At 41.3% G+C, this 26,173-nt stretch overlaps 2 protein-coding genes across 11 annotated transcripts in view; one reads left to right on the top strand and one right to left on the bottom strand.

The window, feature by feature from the left end:
- Positions 1-21,302, top strand: part of dbn1 (drebrin 1) — a 62,902-nt gene extending 41,600 nt beyond the window's left edge. The window contains exons 2-17 of one of the 10 annotated variants that reach the window (XR_009770184.1): positions 2,078-2,136; positions 2,227-2,339; positions 3,507-3,581; positions 4,505-4,648; positions 4,879-4,959; positions 5,042-5,193; positions 5,283-5,340; positions 6,281-6,337; positions 6,443-6,563; positions 7,432-7,560; positions 8,346-8,468; positions 9,084-9,535; positions 10,620-10,719; positions 16,089-17,568; positions 19,605-20,068; positions 20,130-21,302. Coding sequence is in view for 3 of the 10 variants with exons in the window: in XM_061702409.1 (XP_061558393.1) it covers positions 2,078-2,136; positions 2,227-2,339; positions 3,507-3,581; positions 4,505-4,648; positions 4,879-4,959; positions 5,042-5,193; positions 5,283-5,340; positions 6,281-6,337; positions 6,443-6,563; positions 7,432-7,560; positions 8,346-8,468; positions 9,084-9,535; positions 10,620-10,719; positions 11,611-11,669 (1,723 nt within the window). In the remaining 7 variants the exon portion in view is untranslated. Of the gene's footprint in view, positions 1-2,077; positions 2,137-2,226; positions 2,340-3,506; positions 3,582-4,504; positions 4,649-4,878; positions 4,960-5,041; positions 5,194-5,282; positions 5,341-6,280; positions 6,338-6,442; positions 6,564-7,431; positions 7,561-8,345; positions 8,469-9,083; positions 9,536-10,619; positions 10,720-11,610; positions 15,298-16,088; positions 17,569-19,604 lie in introns of those variants that run through there. The other 9 variants (XR_009770189.1, XR_009770183.1, XR_009770186.1 and 6 more) reach the window with 9 other exon arrangements.
- On the bottom strand, positions 16,739-19,953 carry LOC133415881 (proline-rich protein 7). Its single transcript, XM_061702411.1, has 2 exons — positions 19,571-19,953; positions 16,739-17,545 (listed from the first exon to the last, which is right to left on the bottom strand). Exons 1-2 carry the CDS (start codon positions 19,929-19,931, stop codon positions 17,064-17,066), a joined length of 843 nt encoding a protein of 280 aa, XP_061558395.1. The 5' UTR covers positions 19,932-19,953; the 3' UTR covers positions 16,739-17,063.
- Positions 21,303-26,173: the final 4,871 nt, after the last annotated feature.

Here is a 26,173-nt window from a genome sequence, read left to right on the forward strand (position 1 = left end):
TTTATCTTTTATCTTATCTTTATCTTTAACACCACCGCTAGCCTCCGGTCACAAACTGCTGTTGCCTCCATAACGACAAGAAGGTGGGGTGGGGGGGTGCGCCCGGTTGCCATGGCGATGGTCCCAAGTGGCCTATCTTCTTTTTTTCCACGGCGCTAATGGGAAATAAAGGTTTGGACAAACCTAGAAATGGACGGAGATGTGTTGAAGAGATTTTGTCTTTTGCCATCACGTATCACTACTGTACTCATCCTCTCTTCTTCTGCTTCTTATCCCGGATCTTTTTTTTTTTTTGTCTCCATCAGTCTTCTTTTGAAATCCATCCATTTCACTTGTTCTGCACTCTCTCCATCTTTCTTGGAGCTGTTTCTGGGTCACGGTGGCTGAATATGAATAATAAACAGCTGCCTGCTTCATAAAGAGAATTATTTATAGGGCGCCCTCTCAATATTAACCTGTGACTCGACTCTCCGTCTTTTGTTTTTCTGTTGTTGTTGTTTTTTTATATATAATTGTCTCATCTGTAATCCCTCACTGTGTCTGTTCAATGCAAGATTCCGTCCTTTTCCAATCTACAGACAAAATATGGGTGATTGTTGTCAGATGTTGGGCACAGCCTGCACTTTCCAGAAATCCCTGCAGCTCCTTTAATGACGCTCCTTTACGAATTTATATACATCCATCGATTTATTATAGCGCTTGACCTCATTTGGGTAGCAGATGAGAAGCAGCCTATCCTAACTGACTTTTGGCGAGAGAAGCGGGGTGACCCCTGGACTGGTGGACCCCGCTTCTCTTGCCAAAAGTCTGCTGGGATAGGGTGCTGTTCTCCCGCGATCCTAATAAAGACTAGCCCTATAGAAAGTCGATGGAATTTGATCTGAAACTAGGGGAAATGAAAGCTCTCTGGAGCATTTTTTTTTTTTTTTTTTTTTTTGCTGTTATCACATTGTCAATATTATTGGTTGGGTCGGGCTGATGATATTTGATGACATGCAGGATGTAGAAGAAAAACAAAATCACGTGGCGTGACTAAACAGAAAGAGAAAGAATCTGGGAGGGGGGAGGTCAGCACAAAGTCAGACCAACGCCGCAGGCAGTAATAGCGTAAGGTCAGCTGGACGGACTGGTGATTGGCCCCCTCGAGCTACACGTCCGGCACAACCAGACACACACACACGAAACGCACACAAAAATGCAGCGTTGAAGCCAGACATCCATGGAAAGCTGTATTTGTTAAATGAAGCTTTGTGTGGAATCATATTTTTTTGCAATCTTTTTTGTGTACTCTTTATTTTGTGTGTGTTCAAATACATTTACAATGTGTTTAAAAATGTCTTTAAAACGTTTAAGATGTCGGCGAAAGAATATTTAAAAAATGGTCTCTCTATATTGTGGATTTTCGCCTATTGCGGGTTGGTCTGGAACGTATCCCCTACGAAAACTACACAAAATAGATATAATAGATATATAATATAAATATTTGTTGCCAGCTAAGGTTTTGTTTGTTTTTTGTCCTTCAACACCATGACTGCAGAGGTCCACTAGATTTAATCCAAAGATTTGAATCTCTTCTCACCTTCATTTCACCTCAGCAGAGGAGGATGTGTGTGTGATTTAATATATTGTTGATAGCATATCCAATCAGTAAGTGTGTGTCAGAATGTTTTTTAACAAGGATTGCACTGTGGTGCTTCGCTATGTATAAATATGAGTCATCCTTTGCTTGTTACATGGAAGATTAGTGTTAGTATATGGCCAGAAAGTGTGACCAGAACAGATAAAAATTGACGATGCCTTGGACAAATAAACGTCTTCCTCAAATTTACGCCTCCTTGTCCCCCATCCTTAAAGAAAAAACAGCAACACAAAACAACAATGTAATTAAAGCTGTTTGTGATTTGTTAATGTTATCGTACGGATTTTAAAGAGTGAACTGCTGAGCCCATTTGGTCTGTGTTGCTCACCAAAACAGCAGGACCTAAAAAGTCTTATCATATGGATCAGACTTTTGCATGTTGAATTGTATAAATTGTAATTCAGCACTAATATTGTCCTTTCTGTCTTGTTGGCGCAGGGCCTTGTACACGTATCAAGATGATAGCGATAACGATTTGACACTGGCATCATCAGGAGGTATTATTTTTTTTATCCGAGGCATACATTTTATTTTACATTTACTTACATTGTGGATTTGATGGACATTATTGTTTGTTTGCGCTGCAGGTGGCGGCCTGGCCGAGATCACGCTGACTTTTGACAGCGCCAGGATTATGTACGGTTTCTGCAGCCTGAAGGAGCCCAACGCTGCCCTGCCACGATATATCCTCATCAACTGGGTAACTTACATACATAGAAATATGCCTATAGTCGATCTACAAAGTTTGGGATTTTTGTTTTCCTGGGGGGGTACAACAAAACAGTACAACAAAACCGTTGGCATTTTAAATGAGACAAAACGAACATGCTAGAATTTGGTATGCTAACAAATAGCAAGATAGCCACCCAAGTAAATGTGCTAAGGCGGATTGATTAGGGTTTTTGGTCTTTCCTTGTATTTAGGTACTACTTATAATGAGATTTGACCAAATGCTAACATGCAAACATTTGGTACAGTAACTTATTGCGAGCGATCAACTGGAGTAGTGAAACTGCTAAGGCCAATCGATACGGGTTTTTAGATCTTGCCGTGTATTCCGGTACTAATTCTAATTTGAGTTTTGAGAAAATGCCACCACGCTCACTTTTGATACGCTAACAGATAACAAGACAGCAATCGGAGTAAATCACGTGCTAATGCCGATCGATAAGGGTATTTGATTTTGCCCTGTTTTCAGGCACTATTTCGAATGGAAAGTGATCAAATGCTAACATGCTAAGTAGTTCGTAGAAGAACAATAAGTGAGATGGCAATCACCGTAGCGAAAGCACTAAAATAGACCAATAAGGATTTTACATTTTTCCCTGTAGTCAGGTACGATGTGAAATGATAAAATACTAACTTGCTAGCAGTTTAAAGCAATCAACCTCAATTCATCCATCCATTCTCTGAACCACTTACCCTAGCTAAAATTGTTCAACCAGATCGATAACGATTTGCCCTGTAATCAGGTACTATTCCAATTGAGAACATATAAAAGGCTGACAAGCTAGCAGTTGGTATCCTTACGTATAGCAGAGAGACCAGCCTGAATAACAAAACTGCTTAGAGGCGTTAATTAGGATTTTACATCTTGCCGGACTATTGCTCATGAGCATTGATTAAATGCTAACATGCTAAAAGCTGGTATGCGAACATGTAGCCACTCGATTAGATAAAGTGTGACACAGTAATGTAGATCGCTTTGAACTGAGAAACGTGTCGTGACGTTTTTTCACAGTGGAGAAATCATAGTTAAATGGTGCACATCAGCTTCTCAGGAACACTATTTTTGTAATCTTTTTTCACAGAGTTCGCGCCATTGTCATTTAGTTTTGTGACCCTACTTTTCCTCTCACTCTGCCAGGTGGGCGAGGACGTGCCCGACGCCAGGAAGTGCGCCTGTGCCAGCCACGTGGCCACCATTGCGGACTTCTTCCAGGTAAACTTCAGTGGTCTATGATTATACGTATATTAGGGTCAGAGCACCAACACCGGTTTCTTTCGAAATTGGGTGGACATGTCTATCATAACAAGATGCACTCAAGGACCCATTCCCCAACTTGAACAGGAAGTCGTCCATTTTAGTTCGAAGCAGGCATTTTGGGGAAGTTCCACAGCTCGTAGTTTGACGAACTCCGACAAGGGAATTCGTCCAAATGAGAACCCCAATCGGCAGCAGGTATCCTAGCCAGATGAACGATGCTGCATGATGCAGCTTGATCAATTCAAGGACTTGCCATCAAAAAGGGGGTGGCTAGGCTAGCCAGCATAATTAGCAAGTCTTACAGCCAACCATTGTTTCACTGACCCAATTCCTTCAGTATGAAGAAATGTGACTTCATTTTTAAATTAAAAATGATTCGATAAAGACAAAAAAAGTCCAATTTATATACAATACAGTGCGCTATATGATACACATTAATATTTGCCTGTGTATGTCATTTGTAATTGCGTATGTTACTAAAATGGATAGAATATTTATTTTATTTCAGAACCAAGTAAGTTAAAAGCTGTAGGACGATTGAAGAGGAGTGTGTGCGCGCTTGTGTGTGTATGACACCGGCCATGACTAATACCGTCACTCTTTTAAGTAATCTCTCTGCGATCCTCCTGTGTGTGTGTGTGTGTGTGTGTGTGTGTGTGTGTGTGTGTGTGTTACACTTGGCGCACAGTCTATTTTTGGGATTTGCTGGTTAGATAAAAGAAGGAAAAGAGATGAAAGCAGCTGTGACATTTTATTCACATGTTTTATAACAGTGATTGTCAAAGTGTGGTACGCGGACCACTAGTGGTAGTCATTGTGCGGTGGGCGACGAAGCTCTTCGTCAAAATTCTGAGTGATTTCAGGTGTCGTTTCTTTAGGGTGTGGCGGTCATCATCAACGCCAGCAGTCTGGACGACATCGACCCGTCCGCCATCGGACAACGTCTCACCAACGGGACGACGGTGGCGGCGAGTCCCGTCATGAGCCGTCTGAAAACCCGAGAGGAGGAGCACGGAGACGTGGTATTAGAAAGGGGGAGGGGATATACACATATTATAAGATGTGATTCACCACAATTACAATATACCGTACGGTACAACACGATTCACTCCAATTACGATACGATTCGCTCCACTTACAATACGACACGATGTGATTCACTGATCCATGTTGTTTATTTTTCATTCCTAAGACTCCAGGCTAAGTTAACACATCCTCACCTTTTGTTTCTGTTTGTTCCTCTCCTCGGGAGAAGGGTACGGTGTACCAAAAGACCAACGCAGAAGTGGAGATGAAGAAAATCAATCGAGAAGAATTCTGGGAGCAGGCCAAGGTTGGTCGAGCGAACCAAAATAAAAACATCCCAATGATAATGCCGCTACTGAGATGTAAAAATCTTGGTATTTGGTGTCCAGCGCGAAGAGGAGCTGAGGAAGGAGGAGGATAGGAAGAAGCTGGCCGAGGAACGTCAGCGCTTCGAGGAGGAGCGAATGGAGCTGGAGAGGAAGGAGCAGGAGAACCGAGAGAGGAGGTACCGTGAGCGAGAGAGGCAGATCGAAGAGCACAGGTGACCACTTAGACACGCAATTACATTAAAACAACAGCTTTATATAGATATATGTAATAATGGTTTGATTTTGTGTTTTATGTGTTCAGGAAGAAGATACAGGAGGAAGAGGAGGCCAAAGACAGGTTGCAGAGTCAAACCACCTTAGTAAGTATATGGGATTCAATGGCCATTGGAATAACAGACAGACACCTGGGTATGTGGCCTTGTGGGGGTTTTGAGGCTGGAACAGTAATATTAAACATATCAAAGGGATATAAATGCAATGAGTGGACGAATGGAGGACAGTGGGACAGTGGTTATCACGTCTGCCTCACAGTTCTGAGATTAAGAGTTTGAATCCAGACCTCCTGTGTCGAGTTGGTCTTCTCGTATTTCAAAAGCATGTATGTTAGGTTGATTGAAGATTCTAGCGCATTGGTATTTTGGGTTGTTTGTCTATATGTGCCCTGCGATCTGGCGATTAGTCCAAGATGGACCCTGCTTCTGTCACCCAAAGTCAGCTAGGCTAGGTTCAGTTTACCCAAGAGCCTAATGAGGACAAGCCCTATAGAAAATGATGGAAGGATGGTATTGTTAAGGGGGACTGAAAGTTGGCATAACAATCAGACACCTGGGTATGCGTCCTTGTGAACCTCGAGGTTGGAACAGCATTGATATTAAACCATCTTACTGAAAACAAGCAGTGTGGAAAGCGGATGGAAGGTCATGTGAGTCAAAACAATCCTTCAGGTTGGCATGACAATCGGACACCTGGGTATTTGTCCTTGTGAACCTCGAGGTTGAAACAGCATTGATATTAAACCATCATAATGAAAACAAGCAGTATGGAAAATGGATGGAAGGTCATGTGAGTCAAAACAGTCCTTCAAGTTGGCATAACAATCGCGCACCTGGGTTATCTCGAGACTGGAACATGGGATCGTTACATGTCTATGTAACCTAATGAATTACAAGTTTTGAGCAGGACAAATATGAAAACATCATCAAATGAAAATAAATGAATAGAATTGTTAGTACAATTCCCAGTAGTCTTTTTTACACTCTTACCTCTTTCGCATGCGTGCGTCTCATTTGTTTTTTGCAGCCCTCAGAGCTGAGCATCGATGAACTCAGCCTGGACAAGAAGGAGTCTGAAGTGGAGGTATGCTGAAACAATCTATCCATTCGCCAAGATGGCTTTTTTTTTTTTTTTTTTTAAATCCTGACGAACATGCAATTAAAAACAACCTGTCTATCGCGCTTACATGTTCAGGAGGCGAAGGCCATCATCGCTCAGCGGTCCGGAAACCCCCGGGAGTTCTTCAAGCAGAAGGAACGCGCCATGACCATCAGCGTCGACACCTCGCCCATCACCATCCACCGGGCCGGTGAGTCCTATTTACGTTGACGCACCATTGGAAACATTTCCCAGGTCTTTTAAGGATATTTCTGAAATACCCAGAGGTTGAAAAATTACAGTACACTTCCATCAGTCATTCTTTTCTAGCCTTGCTGAAATCAGGCTGTTTTTTAAGGGGGCTGTCCTGTCCCGTGCAAGTTAAGTTACCATGACGTGTGGAAACGCCCGTAAAATCATGGATTGTAATTTTCCCTCATGGGTGCAGCACTTCATCCACTTATATGAGTGTGCAGATCTGTGTATGTAGCGCACACAGCAGACACATGGCCAAACAAAGTGTGCGATTCATTTAACTGGCAAACACCTGTGGCAACAGAACCTCCTTGGTACATTTTGCAGGACCTCTATGAAAAAAAATTGTGTTTCTATGACAACCGCACATCAGGTTGTCCTGTGGCCAGATTATTCATTTATTTTTTTTAACACTGCGCTTTACGCTTGCTGGAAGATGTTTTGCCCCCTTTTTTTTTTCTTATTTTGCTATTTCCGACACCAAACAAAAAACGAAGAAGCTGCGTGAAATTTCTTGCATGCTGTCTGCACTTGTCGGCGTGTGCGAGCGCACTAACCTCGCCTTCTTTTCTTTCTTTTCCCCGTTTGCTTTTTTCTCTCTGTTTAACCCCAACCATTTTGTTCTTTACTTTCGTCACAATGACGTCCGGTTTTTTCCGTTCTTCTCGTCCTGTCGTCTTTCCTCCTTGGTTGCGTTGCTTGTTGTCTTCGTCACCCGTGCGTGCGTGCGTGTGTGTGTGTGTGTGTACTTTTATTTTGGGCTGTGTGTGTGCGTGGCTGCGTGTTGCCCCCAACCCCACCATCCCCAACCGGACCCCCGCCAGGCCGCTTGGACAGCCCCTTCTTGAGGCAGCAGCACAGTCCCAGCAGCCCCACTTCGACCCCCCCACCACCCAGGGTTGTGTCGCCACTGCGCGCCAGCGCGCCACACGCACGGACGCACCGCGCCGCCGGTAGGTACAGCCGAGCCTCAAGATGGAGCAACGGAGAGAGGTGTAACTGACCTTGAAAACCGGGGCGCTGTCTTGGGGTGAAAAACAAGCAATTGTGAAGTGTCAGATTTGGGTTTACACCGCTTACGGGTGTGAAACGCAAACAATCGTGACGCAGAGAGAAGATAATGACCCTAAAAACACAAGTTTTAGACTGGCCAAGTCAATCTCCAGATTTAAAGTCTATAGAACATGCATTTCACTTACTTTAAATATTTTGACACATGAAAGTCAATCTCCAGATTTAAAGTCTATAGAACATGCATTTCACTTACTTAAAATATTTTGACACATATGAGTATTTTAAACTGAAAAACAATCACTTATTGGAATATGTAGGTGTTTGGTTTATCTCCAGACCTCAGGATCTCATTTTTGTTGTCTGTCCTCCCAAACTATTCTCTCTCTCTCTCTCTCTCTCTCTCTCTCTCTCTCTCTTTCTCTTTCTTTCACACACGCATACTCTCAAGCTTTACAGCTTTGCTTACCTGTGAGTGCTTCACAATGATTGCGTGTGTGTGTGTGACTCTGGCTTGTATTTGATCTAATGATTATGTTTTATCAGGTTAGTGTACTTAATAGAAGATCAGAGCTCATGTTTATGTTGTACACAGTTATTGTCTAAAAAGCTTTTCTTGGTGTTTGATGGGGTTCAAGTCAAGTCCTTTCCCGCAAAACGTTTTTCAAGCCTTTTTATTTTGAGCTGAATATTTTGATGACGCGTTTTGTGCTCTTGTGCCCCCTAGGGGAAGATGAGGAGCAAGCGAGCGCTGAGCGCAACGTGGCCGCGGTGTCGCCCATTCCCAAAATCGTCACCACGCCCATTAAGGAGGACGCCGACCTGGAGCAGGATTGCACATTTGACTGGGGTATTCTTATTATTATTTTGATGATGGCTTGGAATAAGAATAAGGTTTTGAAATGAATAAAACTGAGTATTGAGGAATTTATTGATCATTTATTATGATTGAATACTCTTGAGCGGCACGGTGGGTGACTGGTTAGACTGCCTCACAGTTCTGAGGTCTGGGGTTCATGTTTTCCCTGTGCCTGCGTGGCTTTTGTCCGGGCACTCCGGTTTCCTCCCACATCCCAAAGACATGCGTGGTAGGTTGACTCTAAATTTCCCGTCGGTGTGAATGTGAGTGCGAACGGTTGTTTGTTTATATGTGCCCTGCGATTGGCTGGCGACCAGTTCAGGGTGTACCCCGCCTCCTGCCCGATGATAGCTGGGATAGGCTCCAGCACGCCCGCGACCCTCGTGAGGAGAAGCGCCTCAGAAAATGGATGGATGGATGAATACTCTTGAATAAAATAAAAACATTACAATTAAGTGATATGTAATACACATTGATTACAAAAAATACCATTAATCATAAAAGCATTTAATGTTGGACTTTATAGTTGCTATGGAAACCATCTGCACCCTCAGCAACAAATAATGACGTCACCTCTTTAATATTGTCGTGTGTTTGTGCCTTAAGAGCCAAAGCAGGAGCAGAAAGCTCCGGTCCAGGAGTCCTCTGCCACCTCCAAGCCTGTGCAGAGCGTGGCCCCCCAGGCCCGCGAGCCCTCCGCCTTCGCCACATGGGATTCCGCCACCGACGACCTGGTGGACATGTGGGACGCCGCCCCCCCGGCCGCCGCCGCCGCCGCCTCCGAGCCCCCCCGCGCCTCCTCCGATCTGGTGGACCTGATGGGTGACGCGCCTCCCGGCGACCTCGCCGGCGGCGTTCGCTCCCAGCCGCTCCTCAGCTTCGACGACGCGACGGACGGCGGCCTGCGCTCGGCGGTCGAGGACGACCCCGCCAGCTTGGTGGCCGTGAATGACTCGGAGCAGATGACGCTCAGCTACCAGCATGCGTTGCAGCACGCCGCCGGCGACGGACAGATGCTCATGACCAACGGGGAGACGCTGATTAAAGAAGCAACTCAGGTAAGGATGAAACAAATTTGATTACCTAAAATACTTTGTAATTTTACCAGAAAAAAAAGGTCTAAATATTACGAAGATAGGTATATATTTGTGGGGAAAAAAAGTGCTAATATTGTGAGGAAAAAAGTTGTAATATGAGAATAACTTCATTATTTTGTGAGAAAGTTCTTACATTATTAGAAGAAAATAACGTGGAATTTTACAGGGGGGGAAAAAGTAATTTACCATGACAAAGTTTTCATTTTCCGGAGAAACTTTGCGAGAAAATACTTGAAATATTCGGAGAAAAAAAAAGTGTAGTTTCATGAGAAAAATAATAATTATTATTATTATTTGCGAGACTAAAGTCAAACTATGATTATGATGATATGGAAAAAAGTTGTAATAGAATGTAGTTGCAATTTAGCAACAAATAAGATGCAATATTAGGAGAACTTAATATTTTGAGAGGAAATTAGTAATATTACGAGAATATAGTCAAAATATTACGATGCATTTGAAATTTTGCCAGAAAAAGAGCTAATATTGTGTGTAGAAAAAGTTGCAATATTAGAAGAAAAAAGATGTCAATTTTATGTGCAAAGAAATAAAGTTGTATTTTTTTTTTGTGGGAAAAGTGATAATATTGTGAAAAATAAAAGTTGTAATATTAGTTGAAAAAAAATTATAATTTGCGAGAAATTAGTTCGCAGTAATAGTAATATTATGAGAAAAAAATGTAATTTAAACGAGAAACAAATCGTAATATTATGAAAATAACGGTCAAAATTTTACATTAAAGTTTGAAGTTTTCCAGAAAAAAAATTGTAATCTTAGTTGTAATATGAAGAGAATAAAGTCGCGATTTCAAAAGAATCAAACTTTTCAAAAAGTGCCAATATTTTGGAGAAGATTCTTCTTAGGAGTATGAGAAAAAAAATTCTCTTAAGAAAATATTAGGTAAAAAAGAAAAAGTCAATACTACTACAATCAAACTCAAAATATTGCAACAATAAATTTCCAAAGCACACATAAGCACGCCATGACTGTGTGACCTTGGCGGAGGTCGCCATCCTCGTTAATATCCTGGCTCGTGTCATCATAGGCAAGTGAGGGTTACTTCAGCCAATCACAGGAGGAGGATTTCGGCCAATCGGAGGAGGGCTCAGCAAAACCCGCGCCTGTCCTTTATAACAAGCCACCAGGTGAGTCCACATTTTCCAAAAGGTCACTTTAAGCTTAAGAATGGATGGAAAATGACTTTTTTCAAGCTACTGACTGAATAAAACAGCCTTGCAGTTCTCGTGTGGTGTTATAGTGCCACCTGCTGTGATGCTAACTTTTTCAAGCATTTTTAGCAATACTAATTCCACTTAATCTGGTATTCTTTCCTTTTTTGCCCCTGTTGTTTTGGTCTCTTTCCCAATGACTTTCTTCCACTAAAATGGTGTGAAAATTAATTTGGGATAATAGTGCCACCTGTTGTTTTGATAACATATTTAAGTGTATTTTTCAGGAGTAATCGCACTTTAAAATCCTTCTTTTTCCTTGATTTTTGCAATTGTTGTTTTGGGGCCTTTTCCAGAAACTGCTTTCTCCGGTGCTTCTAATTGAAACAGAATTAGAGTTAATTACAAATAATGGTGCCACCTATTGTTCTGATATTGTTATTTTGGTAACCTTTTTAATTGTAATATTCGTGCATAACTGCGTTTAAAAATCAGTATCGGGCCGATACCAGCCTTATTTCAAGGTATCGGGTACTCATGCGGGCTGTAAGTCCTCCTCGCCAGTAGTTGGCGCTACACTGCAGCATTTGTTGACACATGGGCAAATCGTGTTAACGGATATTTTATGCATCAAAAACACTAGTGGAATCGGTACTCTATCGACTGGTATCGGTCTGAAAAAAAAAGTGGTATCGAATATCCAAAGTTTTTGCCGTTATTGTTCTCGTGCCTTTCCCAGGAAGTGTTTTCTTCAGGCTTCTGATTGGCTAAAACAGGCTAAAAGTTACTAACGTAACATTCCAAATGATGACTGTTTTTTTTTTTTTTTTTTTTTTTTTTTTTTTTTTTTTTTGCGTGTGTTTTTAGAGATAGACATCACGTGCTGGGACGCGGACCCCGTGGCGGACGACGATGATGACGACTAGCCGCCCGCCCCAGTGGACGGCGGGAGGCTGAAAATGAGGAAGTGCGCTTCGTAAAGAAACACGTTTTTTCTACGAAAAAAAATATGAGAAAAAAAATATATAAAAATACAAAGAAACAAACAAAAAAAGTCTGGAATGAAAACGACTTGTTTATCTTTTTTGAGGAAACGTAATAACAGTAGCCGAACAAGCGGGCGTTTCGCGACAAGATTTTGTGTTTCTTACTTTATTTATTTGTTTTTCTTTTTTTTTTTTTTTTTTTTTTTTTTTTTTTTTGCTATCCAGATGGAATAACCGGGATGTTATTAGCTAAGTGTTATGGAAAAGCCGTTTGAGCATTTATTCAATGTCCTTCATCTCCAGCTTAAGATCTATGTACTAGTACACTCACTAGTCCTCACTAGTAAGACAATTCAGCGCACTAATAGACCGACTGTGTCTTACTAGTAAGGAGTTATTTTACATTACTTTAAGTACCTTCCACTTCTATATGACTTTTCTTCTACTAGTGCACTAAATTGTCCTACTAGTGAGGACAAAGCGCATACTCATACATGGACCCTAACATGGACGTCAAGGATACGCTTTTTGTCCTCACTAGTTGAACACCTTTGCCATACCCGTAGTAGGACAAGTAAGCTACTATGGCGCACAACTGTACACTAGTTGACAACTGCGTGCTACTAGTACTACTAGTGACATTCTAAAACTCTACTAGCGCTTCACTATAAAGCCGTTTGAGCGTTTATTCGATATGGAATAAATTGTCTTGACCTGCCTTTCTTCCCTTTTTGTGTTGCAGCCGCTTCATCTTGTATTTAGTCAGCCCAAAGGTGAAATATTCCATTTATTTATCTCATCGAAAGCTAAAGATCTTTTTAATTGACTTTTTTTTTTTTTTTTCTCCAAAGTTGTATAGCAGGTTATTTTGATTTAGCAGCGTCTGACTCATTTTGGCCCCGTTCCCCCCCCCCCAATGTATATACAGACAGAAAAAAACAACAACACAAAAACATCCTGATGATTACACTGTAGATATTTTTCCAGGTTTTTAGAAGTTTTCCCAAGCAATGAACATGTTGCACAGTAGGGGAAAAAAAGTGGTTTGGACATTTTGATTTGGATTTTAACACGTTTGACTGTTTAAAAATAATAGAAATGGGCATCTTAAGTTGTGCGTACGTTTACTTTAAAGTGGCAGAGACTAACTTTTAGAAACCAAATATCTTGAGAGAGCGAAGTGAGGAAAGGTTTTAAGTTTTGAGCTTTCCGAACATCTCGTCCTCCCAAGAAGATTCCTACAAAGGACTATTAGCCACACTGAAAAGATTATTCTTTTTTTTTAAATGATTATTGTAATGTGAGACTGAAGTCAAAGTATTACATGAATAAATTGGAAATTTTGACAAGAAAAAGTCGTGACAAAATTAAAGTTGTAATATTACAAGAACACAATAATAATTTGGTGTGGGAAAAGTAGTAATATGCCGGGAAACAAAATAGGCTGTAGTAGTCAAGTTGTAATATTAAGATCAAAAAGTGGTAAAATAACTCAAATTCAGTAAAATAAAACTAATATGAAGATAAAGTGGTAATTTGTTGATAAAAAAGTTATAAAAATATCATTTATATACTATATAATAAATAAATGACTAATTCTGCAAGAACAAAGCCGTAATATTTTAGCTACACTACAAATGTCAAAGTTGGCCACTCATTTGTTCAACTTAAACTTGATCCTAATATTACACTGACTTTTTCCCTATTCAAATAAAAATAATATACTCCTAAAATAATTCTCTTAATATTAGGAGGGCTTTCCTTAAAAAAAATGTAAAAATAAAAAAAATTCTTATTTGTCCTTAAGTTTTTTTACTTTTATCTCAGTAAGGTTAGGACTTTTTTCCTCATAGTTTTCTTTTTCGTGTGGCATCAATACTCCTTTGTCGAATGAATTGTGGCTTTTTTGATCAACTGCTTTTATTCTGATGATACAAAAAAAAATGAATAAATAAATGTACTTTTATTATTATTTTGCATTTTGGAATTTTCCATTGGCGGTGCATCAAAACCGAAGTGTGCTACAATTGACATTCAGGACCCTTTTTGAATATTAGCAACAAGGTTGTTATAGTCTCTTCTTTTGCTGTATATTCCTTGTAGAAAATTAAAACTCCTAGGCAATAATAATAATAATAATAATAATTTTAATATTAATAATTAATTTGTGTACGTGCGTGTGTCTATGTGTTCCACCTGAAGATCACAAATAATTTCGCTCATTGAGACGCCATCACTTCGTAAATATGCAACTTTTACTTTGCTATTTTGGTTTACGTTTTGTAAACTGATTACAAAAAATATTCCCCGCCCCCCAAAAAGTGGTTTTAATGTTTACGATATTACGGGAAGAAAATTCCTCCTATCATTGAGGACAAAATGTTTAGAATCACTAGGAAAAAGGTGTAAAATTATGACAAAGTCGAAATATTATGTCCCAAAAATTCTTAAGAAAAAAGTTGTAATATTATGAGGAAAAAAATTGTGTAATATTACAAGAAAAGAAGTTGTGATGTGGAAAATATTTTTTTTTATTACGTGAAAGTGGTCAAAGATTTTGGGTAATACTACGAGTAAAAAGTCATAATATGGGGGAAAAAAAAAAAATAAAAAACTTTTTAATATTACGTGAAAAATTGTCAAAATATTAGGAGAAAGATGTTTGATATTATAATTTTTTTTCACTATTACAAGGAAACATTTCATATTATGATTACACAATTTTTAATAATGCGGTCTAATATTACGATAAAAAATGTAATATGACAAAAATGTTTAAAATATTTTTAAATATTCCATAAAAAAGCTTGTAATATAAGGAAAAATATGTAATATTACAAGCACATTTTATAATATGAGAAAAAATATATATAATTAGTGACATTTATCAAAATATGATTTTTAAAAAGTTGTGTTTTTTGTAAGATTTTTTTATTGAGCGAAAACACGGCATAATATTATGACAAAAAAGTTGCATTACTGAAAAAAAATTGTGGTCTCCAGACGGTTGCATTTTTACACAGAACTTTATCGTAATAGAATACTATTTTCTTGTAATATTACTCTTTCTATTACTCTTAATGTTACCATTTTTTCCTCGTAATTTTAGGACTTTTTTGTCAAAAATACAAAATCACATTTGGATTTTTCAAATTAAAATGTAAAAGTATTTAAAATGAAAACAGAAATCTGGAATTTTAAAAGAATAACTTTTGCTTAATTTGGGTTTTTGGGCGATGAGATTCTCTTAATGTCATTAAATTAGAATTTGGATTAAAACTGTTCCTATTTTCCTCAGAAGATGCCTTGAATCCCCCCCCCCCCCCCCCCCCCCCCCACACACACACACACACACACTTCTCGGCCTTCTTTTTTCTCCATTTTGAACGGTTGAAGCTGCTTGTAGTTTTCATTTTATCATCCACGGCTGTTTTCTCGCTGGTCTTAATATAATCGATTTAACATAATCTACGATCCGTGCAGTAGACATTTTGTTTTCCATTTGTCAGTCAATATCTCTTCTAATATGTTCACTGATGCATTCAAATTAAAATTGTTTTCTAAAGGTGCAACGTGTCTTGTTTCCAATTTTTTGGGGGCGGTAAATCTCGCATCTTGTGTACTCTTTTATTTTTGTGATGGGGAGGGGGTGCGGGGGGAGCTCTACTATTAAATGAGGTCGCTGAGCAGGTTGCCAGGCAACACAACCGCTCATTGAAAAATTGGATCACTGTGTAATACAATTGTACTGCCTTTGACAATGCATTTCAACGCATTACATTGCCTTGGTGAAGCAGCATGTGGCTCCGTGGTGGTTTGAGCCACTAAGGACGAAAGTGGGGTAACTCCATTTACGGCTGCAATATAATCTGGGGTATTCCTTCCTTCTAACGCGCATAGATGATTCACCGAGATAGGATTTTTTTTTGCCTTAAGTATTGGTTGCTGGTATCGGCAGCCTGCACTAGTACCCGATACCTTGAAATAAGGCTAGAATCGGGCCAATACGGATACCTGTTACTGGTACTCGCCCATCAGTAGACATTACAATAGGTACAGTTGTGTTTTGTGCTCGCATTTCCCGTGTTACGTGGTAACCAATTATAGATTATTACTGTGTCATTACCGCGTTGTTATACAATACAATTCTGTTGAGTGCAATTTTTCATTCAAAAAACTTAATTTTGATGTTCTCTCTCTAGACATTTGTCATGGCTCTCGTATTTCTAGGGCTGTAAAATCCCCTCGATCATCGGTGACTCGTCGGCCCCCGCAAGGCCCGCTGACCGTACTTTTTCACCTTTTTTCGTACTCTTCACCTAGAAATGACTTTTATTCGCCCTTTTTTTCCATCAAAAGTGGAGGATCCAAAGACTTGCAGACCATCAAAGCGGCGTGTGTCGTACGACCGGTCCGAGTCCTCCAACGCGGGGGGAGAGGTCGGCCGGTGGAGACCGTGCAGTTCCCGGGCGCCGTGGCAACGGCACCTCGATACAATAAGAGAGTTCTGGATGAAGTGGACTCCTCTTTTGAGTCAATTATTGACCTCCGTGACTCAAGAGAGTATACTTCCTACGCTAGGGGATCTCAAACGGGGGTCCAGGGAGCCATGGCTTGGGGGTGCGAAAAACAACTTTTCCCAAAAAAAAAAAAATTGGACGGATTTTTGCATGGATAATAAGCTGAAGCTTTACATTATACTTCTTATTTTTTGATTGAAACAACTGATTGAAAGCTAATCAAATGAACACTATACTACTACAATATGACAGTTACAGTTGTATTTTGTAAATTCACTTAGAAATTCAATTCAATTAGAATATCCTTTCTTCCCTCGTAAAGTTTGACTTCAATATAAATATTCTGACTCTCGAAAAAAACAACTTTAAAAAAAATTCTAACAGCTTTTCATCCCAACAAAATACGTACATTTTTTTCTCGAAAAATTATTACTTTATTGTCATAAAAAAAAATTCCCATCAAAAATGTATTTGTTATGATATTAGGGTTTATTTTTCTCTACTATGGGAAACTTTAATTCCTGTAACCTTTAGGGATATATAATCGCGTTTCGGCATTCGCAATTTTTTTAGCTCAGGCCAAAGCCATGCCTCATCTAAATAATGTTTAGGCGCCATCTTAGCGATATTTTGGTGCCAATGTTGACGTATGTTGAACTGATGGGAGGTGCTTTGCCTCCATCTGGTGGCATCTATAGGCAATTACAAGGTTTTTTTTGGGTTGGCGTCAATTACAGATGTCTGCTATTTCACTTGATCTCTAAATTCTCCTCGTAAGGGGCCCCTGGAGTCCAAATGTTTGCGAACCCCGATCCTAGACGGCGGTGCTCCGCCCCAATAGGGGCAAGGCGGTGCAACCGCGCTCCAGTCCTCGCGCTGCGTGACCCCGGATCCCCCCAGAGAATCCGACCCCGAGACCCCGGTTCCGCCCTCCGTCGCGATGAGTCCTGGTGTCCTGACGGGGCATGGTTGCCGTGGCGACGCCCGGCGGGACCGGCTCGTACGGGTTGTACGGTTTCAGGTCCATGTTGGAGAGGAGGTGACCCAGCGAGTCCCAGCGTTGCGACGAAGGCAAACGGATGAGGGAGGAGTAACCCCGTTCGGGGAACATCGACGACGACGACGACGGCGGCGGCGGAGGCTTGCGCGTCTCAGGGCTCGGCTCTTGGTAGTCCCGGGAGGGGGCGGGCTTCAAGCCCCCTCGCGGTTCCACCAGGACTTCGGCGTACGGCGGCGGAGGGTCCTCCATCAGCACCGCCTCCTCGTAACAAGGCGGGTTCCCCGTTAGATCTGCTTCTGGAACACAGACAATCAAGCAGGTAATAAGAATAAACAAACTTTCCACTTTACATACACTGACTTTTAGTGAGAGAAACAGGTTACACCCTTCATTTAAGTCAACCTACAACTGTTTATGATGAGAAGGTTTAATTGCTAACGGGGCACTTTTGGGCTTCTCTAAATCCTGCAGAGTCACGAGTCCATTGGCCGAGTCGTGATTTCCCATTCGTCAGCTCATTAGCAGCGTTCCCACTTGTTCTCGTTTACCTCGAAAATCTCCAGCAAATATCTTCGTACTCAGCAGAAGTGACGAACACCACTCAACGTAGAAGTCAGCAGTCCGCGCGCCCAGCGCACGCACGCACGCACGCACGCGCACACACCTCACAATCACCACGTCTCGTTTGTTCCTGACATTCCGCCGCCGTATTTATATCCGGCCTTCGCGTTTGAAAGGCAGCCGAGCATCCGTTTTCTTAAACCGTTGCCATGGATGCGCAGGATGTCGTACGTATTTAGGGACGCGCGTGTGCCCCCGCTGCTCCATCGCACTCTGGCAAAACAACGCGCGGGAGCTCATTGTTCGCTATCCTGCTTCGAAGCGGTTATGAGGTAACTTGAAGCTGTGAAAAAGACGTCTTGGGGGGGGAGGGGGGTTCGCCTGCGAAGACTGCATTTATAGGAACACGTTCAACCAACGTGAAAAGCAAAGAGCTGCCGATGGGTGAAAAACAAGCAAGCCATTGTGAGATTCTTCGCATTCTGGTGTTGCACTTGAAGACCACATTTACAGTAGCCTGCCGGTTGAGCGCAATTGCACACACACAAAAGCCAAAAGGTCAGCCAAAAAAGAGACAATGTGTTCAAAATGAAGTGTGGTTGGCGCCGTTAAGAAGTCCTCTTGGCTCGGGTTCAGCTGCTTCTTCCCTTTCAGTCCTCCCGCTGCCTGGATACTGAAGCCTCTTCATCAGTCTCGCCTCGACGCCACTGCAGACACCTCGCTTCTTCTTTGCTTTTCTCGTTTGCCGCCATCACTGGCTGCAGCTGATGCTCTTTTTTGCCCTCCTCCTCATTTCTATATTTTCATTCCCATTTTTTTAGGCTCAAGCATCCCATAGTAGCACGAATGGCAACTGAATCTTCTGATTTGTGTTTTGGTCGTCCAGAATGTATTTATTCTCGCAAGAGGTCTAACGAGCACTAAAACTACAGAGCTGTCCACGGGTGAAAAACAACCAATTGTGAAGCTTGAGATTTGAGTTTTGCCTGCGAATGCTACATTTATACCAGAGGTGTAACCGACACAAAAAGCAGGGTACTGTTGACGGGTGGGAAAACATGCAATTGTGAAGCTTCAGATGTGTCTTTTCCCTGCGAAGGCGACGTTCATATTAGCTAGAGTTGTGACTGGCACTAAAACCAGAGAACTGTCTCTGGGTTTTAAAGAATAAAAAGGAGAACAAAATCATGACTTACTGGAAACGGAGTCTTTGCGGGCAAAGGCCAAGCAGAATCTTCACAATTGCATGTTTTTCACCTGTAGACACCATTCCAGTTTATGTGCTGGATACACTTCGAGCTAGAATGAATCTATCATTGATGGCCGAAACCCAATTAAGAAGCTTTACAATTGCTTGGTTTTCACCTGTTGACAGTTCTCCAGATTTCATGTTGATTGAACCTCTAACTTATATAAACGTGGACTTCATAGCCAAAACACAAATGTGAAGCTTCACTATTGGTTGTTTTTCACCCGTTGACAGCTCGCCGGTTTTCGTGCTGGTTAGACGTCGAGCTTCACATGGAAAAGACATATTTGAAGCTTCACAATTTTATGTTTTTCACCCATAGACGGTACCCTGATGTTTGTATCTGTTACAACTGTGGTACAAATGTAGTCTTCACAGGCAAAACCCAAAGCTCAAGCTTCACAATTGGTTGTTTTTCACCCGTAGACCGCTCTGGCGTTATGTGAAATGATAATACCATGTTAGCATTTAGCACGCATTAGCTTGACGTGACCAAATTCCAACCACTCACCCGGCATGCTGACCCAGTTGGCTTCCGGTAACAGATGAGAAAGTTGAAGCGGAACGGGCGGCGGCGAGAAGGGCGGCGGTTCCCGAGGAATCTGCTGCTGGGTCTGCGGTACCGCCATCGTCATCGGCATCGGAGCCGGGGACGCTTGCGGAACCGGCGCGAAGGCCGGGACGGCGGGACATTCCGGAGTCTCCGTCTCCACCGTCCTGAGACAGCGCTCCCTCGGGCGAGCCTCGTCGCGCCGCTTCAGGCGGCGCTGCAGGACGCTGCAGAAACAGCACAGCATGACCACCAGGGCCCACACCAACCAGAAGCCGGCGAAACAGGCCAGGAAGGTGGACGTGCCCTGGGACATCACCATGGCGGGGACGGACGGGGAGGCGGGAGACACAGTTCGACGACCAGACGTTGGGGGCTGTTAAATGACTTCCATGAATGCCAATGAAGTCTAGGAAGCTCGTTCCTCCTCAAACGCGGCCAAACTCGACAGCCTTGAAGGTCACGTCTTGTCTTTTATACCACGCTTGACACCCAGTTGACACCCATTCTTTGTCTTTAGAGTCTAAGAGATGCAAGGCGGTGAAGGAATCCATTCTTCGGGCATTCATCCACTTGACGGTGGCGGTGCCTTCAAGACTGCGGGACGACCCGAGTCGGCCGGGGTGCCAAATTCTTCCGTCTCAGACTGCGGCGGGACAGCTCGGACTCAGGCTGATCTACAAAAAGACACACAGAAGATGCTGGCAGAATAGAAAAACTACACAATGTAGAATATGAACTCTGGAGAGATGTCTGGGATGAAAAACAAGCAATTGTGAAGCTTCAGGTGAGGTTTTTGACAGTAAAACTACCATCATAATAGTTAGATGTCTAACAATTGGGGAGGCGGGCTGTTTGGGGTGAAAAACAAGCAATTGTGAAACTTCAGATCTGGGTTGTTCTGTGCCTGTGAAAACGACTTATACCAGCTAGAGGTGTAAACAGCACAAAACCCCGAGAGTCGTCTGTGGGTGAAAAACAAGCATTTGCGAAAATCTTCAAAACCAGCTTCACAATTGCTCTTCTTTTCACACTGGTGACACTTCTAATGAGTCTAAATGTAGTTTTTGCAGGCTACTGATTCAGATCTGAATTTTCACAATTGCTTGTTTTTTTTCACCCCGAGACAGCGTTCTTGCGGTCATGTCGGTTACACCCCTAGTTAGAATGAATGTCATGTCCACGGGCAAAACCCAACTGAAGTTTCACAATTGTATGTTTTTTCACCTGTAGACAGCGCTCCAGTTTTCATGCCGGTTACATCTCGAGCTAGAGAAAATGTAGTCTTCCCGAACAAAACATTCCACATTTGAAGCTTCACGGTTGTTTTTCCACAGCTCTCTGTGATGATTAGAAACAAAGCTCGTGGCGACACGGGCGAGGGGAAGTCGTTTTTTGGGGGGAAATAGCAAATAAATAGCAAACCTTTCGTTACCACAGCAACACATTATCAAAAGAGAAGCAACTTCTCTCTCTGCGACAGCATATTATACAGACAAGGTGCAGGGGGTTCGCTCGTCTTTTTAGTGCAGTCTGGACGCGCTTTGTTCGGACGTTCTCAAGAAAAAAAAAATGTTTTTAATGAAAAAAGATGATGCAGTAGGGAACAGAAAGTCCTGCAGGTTTAAAATGCCAATCTGTGGCTTTACACAAACTGGCCTGGCAGTTTAATGTCTCTGTGATGATAGAACAAGTCGCAATCGATAGTCTTGATGGACTTTTTTTTTTTTTTTTAATTATTATTATTATTTTATTTTTTTTTATAGAGGGACATAATGGCTGGTAATGTCCCAAAAGACATCTTGTGAGGGAAATTGAGCACAAACCCAAAGAGCGAATACAGGACCTGCTAATATGCGAGTGTGTTGACTTGAAGTAGATGATGCAGCTGTACCTAATGAAGTGACCGCTGAGTAGGAATTAATTTGGACATATTTTAATAATTAATCCACTCAATTAAGTTCCAAATGTCTCTATTGATAGCGGTGCCCGCCTTGTGTCCCTTTACATTAGCGAGTAAAAACACCAAACCAAAACCATAACTTGATTAATAGATATTCTGTCTTAACATTACAAATACACCCCGTTAATGAAAATCTTTTGACGGTTACAATATGCCGACGCAAGCCACATTTGAATATGTTTCAATCGGCGTAATAGTTTTTAAACAAAACAATAGCTAAAATAAATGAAATGCTAGGTTAAAGGAGTTCTACATTTCGTAAATTAATTAGAAATAGCCTACACCACGTCAGTCAAAACTCCCATTAGGAAGAAAAAAAAAGAGAGAAAAAAATATACCGATGGATATTTATTTTTTGTTTTTATTAGACAACAACATGATTGAAAAGAATGAAACAGCAGCTTGAAATGTTAAATATGTGCTACGGTGCTCTCACATTTAACCATTAACATTAGAATTACACAACATTTATCAAAACTCAAAAAGAGCACAATAATGCCGATGAAAGTCATATTATATTTTGTTGTATTCGGCGTAATTATTTTGAGATAAGAACGTAAGAAAAACGAGTGAAATGGTAGCATTTAACGTTAGATAAACACGTTTCAAATGTAACATTGGAAATACACCACGTCAGCCAAAAGTGCTACAAGACTCGCGTAAACCGATGAAACACACATCCCGTTTACTTTTAATCGGCGTAATTATAATGAGAAAGTAACACATAAGGGATTAAGGAAAAAGCAGCATTTAAAGGTCGACACATTGACTCACCTTATATCATTTACATGAGAAATACACTACGTCTCTCGAAACCCCTTAAAAATAAAATGTGCCGATGGGAGACGCGTGAGGGTCATTTTCAATCGGCGTGACTATTATGAAACAAGAAGACGGGGAAAATAAATGAAATGGTAGCTTATTGAGATTTCACAGGTAAACGCAGCTATTTTTCGTGGCGCGTTCTCCCCCATTGTCGAGAGAGCCGAGCCCGCGTCGTGCTGCGCTCGTCCAGGCTGAAAATGAGGCGGCGCAGACGGGCTCACCTCTTCTCGCTCCTCCTGCTCCTCCTCCGGTGAGAACCCCCCCCGCTCGCCCCCTGCTTCGTCACGCCGTCTTTCCGTACGGACGACGGGAATACTAATGTTGCTGATGGGGCTTTTTCCAGGGACGCACTATTTTGGCAAGCACCAGGCACAGTTGGGGGTTTATGATCTCCTATGCCCACCCCACCAGTGGGCGCTTGCTATTTTTGTTCCATCATGATGGGGCTATACAACTTAAATTGATATGAGAGCGTGTTTTGATGCCTTGGTAGGTGTTGCTATTTTGTTTCCCAATCGTCCAATTGCTGTTTTGACTGATTAATCTCCCTTTTTGGGGGGTTTCAACATTTTCACAAGCACGTGGAAACTGGTGAACACTATGCATTTTGCAAATATGCAAAACAACTATGCAAAAAAACTCACTTGGTAGCGTCCCCTGGATGCGCGCTGCCTGAGGGGGGAAAACAAACAATTGTGAAGCTTCAGATTTGGGTTTTGCCTGTCACAACGGCATTTATCCTAATTAGAGGATTCGACCGCATGAAAACAAGAGAGCGGACTAGAAAACAAACAATTGTGAAGCTCCAGATTTAGGTTTCGCCTTTGACAACAATGTCCATCCGAGTTGGAGGGTCAAACCTAATGATACCAGGAGAGCTGTTCATGAGTGAAAAACACAATTGTGAAGCTTCAGATTCAGGTTTTGCCCGCAAAAAAAACAACAACAACAACAACAACAACAACAAAACATTTATAGACTGCTGCTTACAGGTGAAAAACAAGCAATAGTGAAGCTTCAGATTTGGGTTTTACTTTTGAGTTTAAAGTGTAACCAGCATGATGCGCGCACACACACACACACACACACACACACAGACACACACTGAAACACGCACGCCAGTGACGGGTCTTTTCCGACATTATTGTCGTGCTCAACACTGACTCCGTTGTCCTTCCGACATAAAGATCAGTCTGTTCATCTGTCCGCACAGACACACGCACGCACGCAGTCTATTGGGCGTGAAAGTGAAAATCCCACCGTAGTAGTTTTCAGTCAAAATGTCCACGAAGAGGAGCTCAGCTCAACTTTAAGAACAAAAACCAAAAAAAAGGATCAGTGCTGTACATAAGATTGAACATAAAACCATCCGTCCATTTTCTATACCCCTAAAAGTAATAGTAATGATATTTTCTAAAATAACGGCGCAATGGTCTGCATAAAATTTGAAAATCAAGAACACACCAACACAGTTTAATAGGGGGTGAAAGTGAAAATCTCATCCTTGCATTTTTCAGTCAAAATATCCGGTACAATAGGCGACTCGCGCGTACACACACACACACACACACACACACACACACAAGGGTCAAGTTGCCCCACAACATTCACCAAATTCTTCCACTTGGAGAGTCAACCACTCATTGTGCGATAAAACCAAAATAAAGTACTGTACACGTAATAGAGGTAAAAAAAACAAAAAAAAAAGTACTAACATAACACCACTAAAAATAGAGCGACTGGTGAAGCGCCTTGACGCTGCTAGCACCGTTAGCGCTGGCCCACGCCATCTTGTGACTGATGTGTGAGTATTGCTCACGCTCGCTGCGACACCTTTGACCCTACGTACGCCGCTTAGTCATCGTTTTGAGTCATTGCGCTCACTTACGGTCGCCTTTTTTTGTATCGCACGTCTGCCCATTTGGTGCCAATGAGTGTCTTTTAATGAAATCAAATGTCAAATACATTATAGACTGTATGAGTGGCTATGAGACTACGTTGGGGGAAGATCCAGAGCCACTTTCAACTGATGGTAGGACTTCAGTCGTCGGACTACCAAACTGTCGAGAACACCATCATGCAAAAAAAATTAAAAAATCACCCAAGGGAAGTTTTGGATTAATATTGAAACATATAATCGGGGAAAACTAATTTAAAGTAAGAGAATAATAAAATAAAACATGTTTTTAATTTTTTACATACTAATTAAAAATATGCCCAATTTAATAATTAATAATAGTATTTTTCATATGGCAGAATCCGGCCTAACAACTGTTTTTCATCTAGATTCAGTTTTTATTTTTAAATTTTTTTAATATGAATAATCTCCATTATTATCATACTTAATTCATAAAATTAATATCTTCATGACTAACAAAGCTAAGATTTTATGTGTCAGGTCAAATATAAGTAATAATCATCATCAGCATCATCATTATTCTAATAATAAAACAAATAAAGATTATTTATAGAAAATATGTGCTATATGTTTTTGTGTTTTTAGTGGTATGATTAGTCAAATAATCTCAATCATAATCATCATAATCATACCGTTCATTCAGTATGTAATAAATCCAAAGTACATAAATCATGATAAATTCAATTATATATTTTTTAAAATATTTTTGTGCTATCAAAAATCTTATTGTATTTTACCCAGTATTATTATTCTCAATAATAATAATAAGAAAAATACTACTACTACAAGGGTTGGGCATCGAGAAAACGAGAACCGACTGGAACGTTCCGGTTCTCCCGGAATCGTTCAAATTTAAAAATTTCCCAAGTTTCCCAAGTTTCGATGCCTACAGTCCTCCGACCCCGAAGAAGAAGTAGCGAAACCCAACGAAGAAGCGGCAAAAACCAACGAATACGAAGCGGCAAACACCAACGAAGAAGAACGAGCATGAAGACGTGCTTGTGCCCAGCGGCGGCGGCGGCGGCTGCGAACAAAAGTGTGTCTTAACTGTTAAAATGAAGGACCAGTCGCCTCAGTGTAACACTTGGATGAAGATTATATTGACGCGCTCCGAGCTTCAGTGAAGTCAACTCTCAGTCAATTGGGTGAGTGAAACAGTAAAATACGTCTATGCCAATGTTGAGACAGCTAACAAGGGAAACGGTTGCTTGCGCTTTTGCACTGATGACGTTTAGCGTTTATTTTAGTCTTCAAACCAACGGGAAAAAAAGTAACATTGAGCTAAAACCTCACCGTAGCAACTTTACATCACAATGAAGTGGGACAAATTTCACATGAACGTTGTGTCACAGCATCACAAACACTCAACTTGTGCCTCATCGGTGGGTAAGGAAAGAAATCAACGTTTTATAGCATTTGGTTCCATGCATTAAAAAAATAATAATAATAATCACCGGTGCCGTGTGAAATGCTGGGTTCCGGTGCGTATCCTTCAAAATAAAAGGCTACAAGCTTAAACCAGGAAGTCAAGGTAAAACTTGCACATAAAAACCATTTGACGTGATAAAACTGGCCCAAAATAACTATTTCAACAATGCTATATTTCAAGTTTTCGCTGAAATATTAATTCATAAATATTAAGTCAATTGGGTTAGTTCCACACACATTGCCTTTTAGTTCATAGGTTTGATATTGATACTGGTTATAAAGAACCTTGAGTCACATGTTCATTTTCGTCTATGCTGTGGGCTGCTAAAAAAAAAAAAAAAGGATGTTCATAATTTGCACACACATTATTTATACCATGCAAACTTTTTCGACCCAGCGGCCCTAAAAGAATCGTAATCGAGAATCATTT

Source organism: Phycodurus eques, chromosome 17, assembly GCF_024500275.1.
Source record: "Phycodurus eques isolate BA_2022a chromosome 17, UOR_Pequ_1.1, whole genome shotgun sequence".
Lineage (NCBI taxonomy): Eukaryota > Metazoa > Chordata > Actinopteri > Syngnathiformes > Syngnathidae > Phycodurus > Phycodurus eques.